We start from the raw sequence: 10,172 nt of genomic DNA, 5'->3' as shown, positions 1-10,172 counted from the left end.
AAAAAAATGCATTTTCTGAATGAACATGAATTATTATTTTGAAACATGAGCCTATTTATAGGATCAAGGTGAAAATGCCTCAAAATTATACCATAATGGTCTATTACTATATAATATGGTAAAGTGCAATTTATGATGACAAAGCTTCTGCACTTAAATAAAGATGCTGATTAGGCTTACAAGGTGCAGTATTTGTGAACTTATGATAAAAATGTTTTAACATGGAGATGAGAAAGTATAATTCAGTGGATTTCACGTGTCTGTTTCACATAGAACTCTAACCAGTGAAATGAGATGTCTGGTGTCAGCTCAATTCTTAGAACCTATTGTACACTATTAAAGCAACATGCGTAATTATAGACTGAGTTTAATGTTGCTTTTTTCCTCTTTCTCTGTGTCAGCAGAAGTAGAGAAGTAAACTACTAGACTCAATCAGTGTTAAAATTCATAAAAGTTGCTGTATACCAAATAGACTTTTGGTAACAACATAGAAAAACTTTCATTGTCTAAAGCCTAGCTATTTGTTACCAATTTAAAAAACAACTAATTTTATTTATGTCTATTAAAATTTTGTTTTCAAAATTTTTAGTGATTCATCAAATGTTTATTTTGTTCATGCAAAATATGATACTGGATAGAAAAGGGAATCAAAAGTATTAGTATACTTCCTAACTTGAAGGAGCATAGATAAAATAATAAAGACAGCACATATATGCTAATATTAAAGAATTTCTCTACTTTCTTTAAGGAAAAATTTTTTTAAAGATTTTAGTTATTTACTTTGAGAGAAAGTGAGCGAAAGACAGCACAAGCTGGGAAAGGGGCAGAGGGAAAGGGAGAAGCAGACTCCCCACTGAGCAGGAAGCCCGATGTGGGGATCCATCCCAGTTGCCCTGGGATCATGACCAGGGCCAAAGGCGAAAGCTTAACCAACTGAGCTACCCAGGCACCCCTAAGTCAAATTTTATATATAAAATTGAAATCAGATCTCAATTGTTTTGGGTCTGAAATCACTTAATAAATCTGTGACCTTGGGTTGATTGTATAACCTTGTTAAGCTTCAATCCTCATCAGTGCATGTGAGATGAAATGGTCTCTATCTGTTAGTGTGAAGATTGAAATTAGGTTTTATACATATAATGCATACACATCCCGTGCATTGTAAGGATTTGTGAAGTGTTAGCTTTTACTGTTTACAAAAAAAAGAAGAAAGAAAGAAAGAACAAATGCAGCTGATCTTCATTGGTCTCTCTGCAGCTCTTTTGTTATCTAATCTAGTCTCTACACCAGAGGCAGAATAATCTTTAAAACTAAGAACCAATAATGATATTAATGTGCTTTAAAAATATGAGTGATTTCCTATAACTTTCAGAACAAAACTCAGATTCATAATCTTGGTCTGTAAGAAGGAAGGCCCTATATATTTGCCCTTCTCACCAGGATCTTCATGGGATCGTCTTAGATGTCTGAGTGACCCTCATGCTCCCTCAACCTTTGTTCATTTTCCCCACATTTTCTGTTCCCCTCTGAACATGTACTCCCTCTGCTTGAAGCCCTTCCTTCCTTCTGTTTTCCTCTCTTATTGATTATTCATCATTCCCTTTCTTAGGAAAATCTTCCCAGATAGCACATTAGAGCAGCTATCATTTTTACACTCTCATAGCAAACAATCTTTCCTTCATCATTTTGATTTTTTAAAAAATATTTATTGAAAAGTAAAGTAGATATAAATCTTAAAGCTTGGATCCTCTAAGAGGAAGGAGTGAAACTGTTGGCTCCATCAGCCTGTGCTGCTATAACAAAATACCATAGACTGTGTGGCTTAAGCAGTAGACATTTATTTCTTACAGTTCTACAGGCTGAGAAATCAAGATCAGGGTGCCAGTATCATCAGGTTCAGGTGACAGCCCTCTTTCTGGCTTTCAGTGACTGCCTTCTGGCTGGGAGTTGGGTGGGGGGGAGGAGGGGTTGTAGAGAGAAAATATATATTCTTAATTCAAAATGATGAATAATTATATCTCTGTGGTAAGATTATTTGTTTTCTTTTTATATTTTTCATGTCACATTCTCTCTTCTGGTTGTGTGAGCTGACACTCTGCCCTGCAATATCTAACCCCATTGTCATCCTTTAGTTCGCAGCCCTATCCCACTCAGGGAGTTGTTTCCATTCTGTCAGGTTCTTTTGTGCTATGCTGCTACCTGAATCTCTCTCAGGCTGTTAGCCGTGGCCATCAGGAGACTCACTCAGTTTACTTCCTAAATTAATTAGGAATCCTTGTCCTTTGTTACCTGATGTCCAATGTGCTGAAAAGCCTTGTTTTAGATATTTTATTCAATTTCTTAGTTGTTTTGTTGAGAAGGTAAATCTAGTCCTTTATTTTGGTCTAAGTAGAAGGTTTGTCTTTACTTTTAAACTTTCATTGCCAATACGTGTATATCTGGTTCAACCATTCATGGTGAAAACTTCCTGAAGGAAAAACCTGTGTCTTATAGTTCTCTATATTCCTTTTATACTTTTGAGAGCTTGATGGGTGTTCACTGGATGTTTGATGATTTTTAATAAAGATAAATGTTTATTAGTAATCATGATCTCGTATTTTTGACCTGGTGATTTTGTTTTGTAATACTGAAAAAATGCAGTTGCTTATATGAACTGAATGATTAGTTAATGAAAATACACTTAAAATGTTAAATAAATACATTGTAAGCACTAAGAATGATTAAAACATTTAAAATAAGCTACGAAGAATTTTATGATAATACATTTACTAAAATGTATTTTTTTCTGATGATTTTTATTGATTAAATCCAACTAATTTTTTAAAAAATTTTTTGAAGCAAAAATAGTTGCGGGTATAGGAATGTCTATCTATTCATTTAATGCATATACTCAAATTTATTTCAGGTGATTGTCAAATCTGGGCCAGGAACTTTCCTCAGTTTAGCTGTTTATGACAATTATATCTTCTGGTCAGACTGGGGAAGAAGAGCTATTCTGCGTTCCAACAAGTACACAGGAGGAGATACAAAAATTCTTCGTTCTGATATTCCACATCAGCCAATGGGAATCATAGCTGTTGCCAATGACACCAATAGCTGTAAGTTACACTAAAAACTAAACGTATTTCTTAATTACATAATCTCTCAAAAAATTATGTTTTCTAGTAGTACTTAGTTAGATTTTATTTTCTTACAGTTCCTGGAGCTAGTGTTCAGGATTTTACTATTCAATATATTAAAATTATTTGAAATGTTCAAGGTAACTTCTGTAGTTCTTAATTTATCACCAGAAGAACAATTTCTTTTCAATCACTTGTTTCTGCAAATTTATTCTCTCTCACTCCCAATCTTTGAATAGTCAAATCAGGTTGTTTCCATGAAAAAAATACTTCTTGATAAATAAGCTTTACATCTGGGCTTAAAAGTTCTTTAATCACTGGACTACCTACAAAAATTGCAGCCTGAAGTGTCAGTATGTTTTTTAAGTGGTACTAGTTCATTCAATGCCATGGCATCCTTGACAAATGTTCTCGAAGATGTAGTGACTTGCATGTTACATGTTTTTCTAATGTTCTTATCTGTTGTGATGTTTGGATTTTCAAAAGTCCTGAATCTTCCTTGCTTATATCTTTGTGAGACGGGAACAGCCTAACAGTTTGCTGTTAATCTCTATCTAACATAAATAGAAATTCAACATAAAATGGTACCAATAAAACCTCTTCATTGCAGGTGAACTTTCTCCATGTTCATTATTAAATGGAGGTTGCCATGACCTGTGTCTTTTAACTCCTAATGGGAGAGTGAATTGTTCCTGCAGGGGGGATCGAATATTGCTAGATGACAACAGATGTGTGAGTAAGTAAAGACAATTGAAATATGAAATATGACATATGACATGATGACTCAAAAGACACACATGGACATTAAAATTGTTTTAGTGTTCATGAAGTTGTATTCTCCTCCAATCTTAGGGGCCCAGTTGGCATATCTCTCTTTTCTAAAAAGAACTCGATCACCATCCTACTTGGTTGTAACACCATATGATAGATAATGATAACCAGAACAGTGACAAATGGTGTACCCCCTATTGTGGGCTGGAAGGTGTTGGATTAGTTAGAGATACCTGCAAATCATCTGAAAAGTTGTGGTTACAACTTTGAGAATTAAGTCAATAGCAAAATTAATTAAAGCTGAAATAAACCAGTACATAGGCAGTAGATCAGTAGCCTTGTAGTAAAACCACTCAGTCAGTCACAGTATGTAAATGAGAGAGAATGGCTCATGCAGCTTATCTGTAATCATTTCCAAACGGTTAATTAAGAATGTAACATTGCAGCCTTGCATGATGTTTATACCTCCCAAAAGGCATTACAATCTTTAATTAGTACCATTACAGTATACAGTTATTAGCAGCTAAGTTTTCAAACTGTTTTCAAAATAAATAAGGGTTCAAGTGTTCCAATATTGCCATGAGAAATAAGCCAGCAACATAAAGAATGTTAATCTTTCTTTAAGACTATTTGTATATAAGGAAGACAAGAGACAAACATCTTGTTGGAAACTGGTGAACTCACTCTCAGGATATGGCAATTGTTTTGCTTTTTTTTTTCTCTTTTCTATATCTTCATGTTATATCTTCATTTTAGAAAATCAACAGAGCTGGATATGTGTACATTATAAAAATAAGTATCAGATGGTGTAAGTATATTTCGTCTTTATCCTCAGCCTCTTTTGGTCTTTATTTACAGGAGGATCTTCTCTTTTATCTGTTGTGTACTTTAAAACAAGCACTTTAACATCGTTTTCTTTACTTTGAAAACCATTGCACCTAAGACAAGAATATACACATATCTTTTCACTTTGCAAATTGGTACAACAACCTAAAGGGCACCTCTTAGTGAAAAGAAGTAAAAGACTTTTAAGACTGTGCCAAAGCAAACAAGGGAATGAAGCATTTGGTCAGTGAACTTTAAATGAAGACAGCCAATTTTAATAATTTGGGCCACAAATTCCCATATTTCTTAGTAACCTAACACTTCCTTGAATTGCTCAGGCAATTGCTTAAACTCTCTCTTTCAGTTTGCTTTGTGGTTTCAGCTGTAATGGTCTGGATCTGATGCCATCTGTAAGCCTGGAGTGTTAGCCATGCATTAGAATCACTCATGTTTCTTTCATAGGTCACTACAGGCCAGTAGAAAAGCAATGCCTTTAGTCAAAACAGCAAGGCTTATTTGTATACAGTGGATGCCTGTCCTTGCTCCAAAATAGATTAGATACATCTGTCCCTACTAAGCCACCTGCTTCTCTCTATTGATGAGGAGGAATGAATCAGAAAGAAAACTGTCTTTTAAACAACCATAGTTGTATTCACATGCATCTATAGAGTGATATTGGATTCCTCAGAGCTGACAGACCTTTATAGAAGCATCATGTATCCATGGTGCATCCATATTGAAACCCTGTGGTGCAGCAGAGAGATTGGAGAGTAACTTCTTGTCAAATGAATCTTTGGGAAATGAGGATGTTTCTGACATATCTATGTCCACATCTGAATTAGTTCACCCAGAGCAGTTCATGAATGTTAATGGCAGTGTTGAAGGGGTGAAAGGCCATTTACTAACACCTCCCTCAGGACAAGGGAGGGAAAACCGTGTGTTGTCATAACTCTTGACAGAAAGATTAGGCAATTCCATTTTACACAACGTTCCTAATCTTATCAACAGCCACGACAGAAATAAGAATAGCATATATAATTGAAGTAATTACCTTGTAAGAGAATTAGAGGACTGCTGAACAACATTTTTGTGTCTGCAAAGAAGCATAAAACACTCAATGCTATTTTAAATGAACATACCTAAGCAAGAATTGTGCTTATATAAGGTTTGATTTTACATAATAAAAACATTTTTGTTGTGAATATTTTTCCCTCAAAGGCATAATGATTATAAAAGCAAAATTTGAATTTTCAATCATAACAGTTTTCATTAGAAGTGAGAAGTTAAGATGTGTTGAAAGTAAGCAGAATAAGTTGGGAAAGTCTATAGCCTCTCAGTAAGTGAATTTTGTTCAGTTCATGCTCAAATGTGCAGTAATGCCAGTACCCTTCTTAACAGTTGTTTCTTTGAAATGAATGATATTTTTAGACTTTTAAATTCTTTGTTACTTTCTCTAAAATGATTTTCTACCTGAACAGTCAAATTTAGTCTTCACCAAGAAAAAAAAAAACTGTTTTGGAAAGTGAAAAAAATAAAGAACATTGAAAGAGTTCAGTTAGAAGTCATAAGTAGATAAATAGATAATCTGTAAAAATGAGATAAATTCTAGGAATAATAAAAAATAAAACACTGGAAACCTCAAATAGTATTAGTAGCTGTGTAATTGAATATTTCTAAAGTACAGCTTTGGAAAAAAATTGATAGTAAATTATAAAATTAAGCTATGTTTTCTGCATTAGTAGAGATAAATGAACTCCAATTACCTCCAAAATAATTAGTATGACTGGATTTCACTGTAAAGTTATTCAACAAGCAATGGAGTGAGTACAAGGAAGCAAACAACACATAATGCAACCACAAAATTAGATTCCAAATGTTTGCTGGTGAATCTATTACTTAAGAATAAAAATAGGTCCATTATCCCCAGGAGAGATCTTCCTAAAACAGGGGTCATACTAGCATTCCAGGGATGAAACCTAGCTGTAGAAAGATGTTTTTTTGTTTGTTTGTGTGTTTGTTGTTTGTTTGTATTTGTTGCTATTGGTCTGGGCTCACAGATTCGGCAAGTTACATAAAAACCCAGACTTTTAATTTCTTAGAAAATCTTGAGATTTAGAAGTGGGACATTATGGCCCTGGTCATTTGGAGGCCAGAAGCTTCTGGTGCACATACTTTTCAGTTGATCAGAGTCCACCAGTTCAACCACAGTTTCTTGTGCATCTCAGGGAGTAGTGGCTGGCCCTGTGCTGCCCCCAGTGCCTCTCATCATGGATAGAACATGAGGCTGATGAGGGTACTTGCAGCAATTCCAGTACTTCTGAATGGTGAAAGCCGTTACAGAGACTTCTTAAAAAGGTCGCTGGGGAGGAAGATCAGTTGGAGGCAGATTTAGATGAGGTGAATCAAATCAAGCATTAAAAAATGGGAACTCCTTGGGGCGCCTGGGTGGCTCAGTCATTGGGCGTCTGCCTTTGGCTCAGGGCACGATCCCGGCATTCAGGGATCGAGCCGCACATCAGGCTCCTCTGCTGGGAGCCTGCTTCTTCCTCTCCCACTCCCCCTGCTTGTGTTCCCTCTCTCGCTGGCTGTCTCTATCTCTGTCAAATAAATAAATAAAATCTTTTTTAAAAAATGGGGACTTAACACCTGAAACTAATGTAATATTGAGCGTCAACTCTCCTCAAACAAAAATAAAGAAATAAAAATAAGAACTCTATACTGGAAAATTTCAATGTACTGAAGCATATATTATAGTTTCCAATTAGGAAACACACACACAAAAAACCTCTCTCAATATGCACAGAGCTCCTTTAACTGGCTCATTTTTACTATTTATTTTTAAGGTAGACTGCTAAGCAAGATGCATAAATATAGTCACCCAAATTTAAGCCCACTTTTCTTTCCACACATATACAGTCACAAAATAATTAGAAAAATACACAAATAGGTATAAAAGAAAAATGAAGCGAGGCAACTCCCAAAATTTTAGAAAAGAAATGTAAAAACAGCAAACAAAAAGGTGTTCCTTTTAATTTTTTTATAAAGAAATTCCATAAACCATTGCCCTTCATTTATTTGATTTTATATTTTGATAAATTTTAGTTTAGTTTTATAGTGAAGATTAAGAGAAACAATTGTCATGGTATCAGAAATGTTTGTTATTGAGTCAAAACACTGGCTTTTTTCCCTTTCAGCTAAAAATTCATCTTGCAACATGTATTCAGAGTTTGAGTGTGGAAACGGAGAATGTATTGACTATCAGCTCACCTGTGATGGCGCGCCTCACTGTAAGGATAAGTCAGATGAAAAACTGCTCTACTGTGGTAAGTGTCTCATATGTGATGTATGTCCTCACTTCAGAGAGAAGTTTGTAAATTATTTTCATAGTTTTTGATTTGATTGCCTCCATTTAGTTTACAAATATGATTTCCTTAATGTCTCTCATTAACATGTAGGTCTAAGGTAATTGATTTCGGCTTTGTGTTCTTGTTCAAAAGGGACTCCTTATGTCCTATTTGGGACCCACCATATTCAGTGAAGAATTTCCTCATGGCTTTCCATCTACAAAGCGCAAGTTTAAATACAACAGGGGCCTTTCTTTTAAGCTGTCTAGTTACTCATCATGTAGCGATAGGTTTTAGGCTTATCTTCCTAAAAATGTAAGGCAGAAATATTAGTTATTGGTGGGAATTATAAGTTTACCCTGCAACAAAGGTTACTGTCAGTCAATAATAGCATGTTGTTGAGTTGATGTCAACGTGTTTTCCTTATTCTTGCCTCCAGGATTAGCCCAGGTTTAGGGTCTTTGGGTGCAAAGGCTGATTGCATTAGCCATCCTCCTCGTCAAGCTTGCAATTCCTCCAGCTGTTCCTCTGTAGGTGACTCTAAGTGATAGCAACCTTTCACTCTCTGATGGGAGTAGAGATTGGCTTTTTGAGTCCAGTAAGCAACTGATATTTGCCTTCACACCAATATTTTTCCTGGAATGTTGTATACGTGTAACCATTAATGGTTATTGTAGAATCGTTCCAGATTATTTCTAAATTGGTATGTTTATTTTTGCACTCTAATATTAGAGTATTGGTATTGTGTGCTCTGTAAAATTCAGGAATCTGTACGTGGAATTGCTATATTTGGTTTCTACTTTTCTCCTTTGTTCTGGTAGATAATAAGTATACCTAAATAATCAAAGAATGGTTAAAGTAAGAGAAAGGTAGTTTGGGAAATTCGCAGGCAGTTCTCTCATTCATTTATGTTACAGGATCACACACTTTCAGTTAAAAGGATAGTCAGATGTAATTTGCCCATGACTGATCTGTAACTAAAATTTTCGTGAATTTACCTCAAATGGCATATTCATTTGAATGAATGGCTAATGCCCAATGCACTATGCAAATATTAAAGGATATAAAAATGTAATAATAATTAACTTGAAAATTTGCGCTTATTATGAATTGTCTTGAGAATATATTTCACATTATTTTTACCTTCTGAGAAGCAAGATAATATTCACATGAGCAGGGGTTGGTGACCTTTATCTGCAAAAGGTTAGCTAGTTAAGTATTTTAGGTTTTGTGGACCAAAAATGCTCTTTGTGAAATATCTTTATTTAAAAAATTTGTTTTACAATTTTCAAATATAAAAACCATTCTTAGTGTCAGAGCTATATAAAAACAGGCTCCCAGGATGCATTTGGCCTGTGGGCTATAGTTTGACAACCCTAGGTGTAGATTCTAGGCTTTGTTATCACACCTGAGGTTAAATCTTTGTTCCTAAACCTACTAGTGTATGACTAGTATGAGCAAGGGTACTTCTCCATATTTTAGTTTCTCACTACAAAGCAAACCTAGTTTGAATGTTGGTTTAGAGCACTAAATGAACAAATGTATGTTTACATTTGCTCCATATAGAACGAGGCACAAAATTAGTGTTCAGTAAATGGCAATTATTATTATTCTAAGTGGTATCTTCTGCTCGAAATCAGAAAATGTCAGGAGACTCTCTTTAAGGTAAATAGAAGTCAGGAGGCAATTATTCTTCTCCTTAGGAAATTCTAATAGACATTTTTAGATGATTTTTAAGAGAAATTTATGGATATTTAGGTAACCCTCTGATTCCCTGATTCAGGAATACATATTTTGCCTCTTTTTTTTTCTTGTTATAAAAGCCTTAATGAAATGCAAAGGAGATAGGTGTTGAGAGTGTCTTATGACTTTTGAGGTACAGACTTATTTCTTGAGAGTTGAATTTATGTTTATTTCTGTGCTGAAGAAACAATAATGTGCGTATAATTTGAAGACATCTCCAAGTATGAATCACTGAAGTTAAAGCACTCAGTTAAAAAGGTATTTAATGAACGAATTAGTTGATAATGCATGAATTTTCTAATCCAGGGCTTTGATACTGTGCAGCACTTTTTTTTTTATAGATCCATGATGATCCAATCATTATGAAATG

General features: G+C 34.7%; 1 protein-coding gene across 1 annotated transcript in view; it reads left to right on the top strand.

Moving 5' to 3' along the window:
- LRP1B (LDL receptor related protein 1B) overlaps nt 1-10,172 on the top strand; it is a 1,837,899-nt gene that overhangs the window by 1,552,674 nt on the left and 275,053 nt on the right. The window contains exons 43-45 of the mRNA XM_034642051.1: nt 2,906-3,098; nt 3,730-3,855; nt 7,910-8,038. Coding sequence (XP_034497942.1) covers nt 2,906-3,098; nt 3,730-3,855; nt 7,910-8,038 — 448 coding nt within the window. The remainder of the gene's footprint in view (nt 1-2,905; nt 3,099-3,729; nt 3,856-7,909; nt 8,039-10,172) is intronic.

Source organism: Ailuropoda melanoleuca, chromosome 2 (assembly GCF_002007445.2).
Source record: "Ailuropoda melanoleuca isolate Jingjing chromosome 2, ASM200744v2, whole genome shotgun sequence".
Taxonomy (NCBI): Eukaryota; Metazoa; Chordata; class Mammalia; order Carnivora; family Ursidae; genus Ailuropoda; species Ailuropoda melanoleuca.
This window is presented reverse-complemented; position numbering and strand designations above follow the sequence as displayed.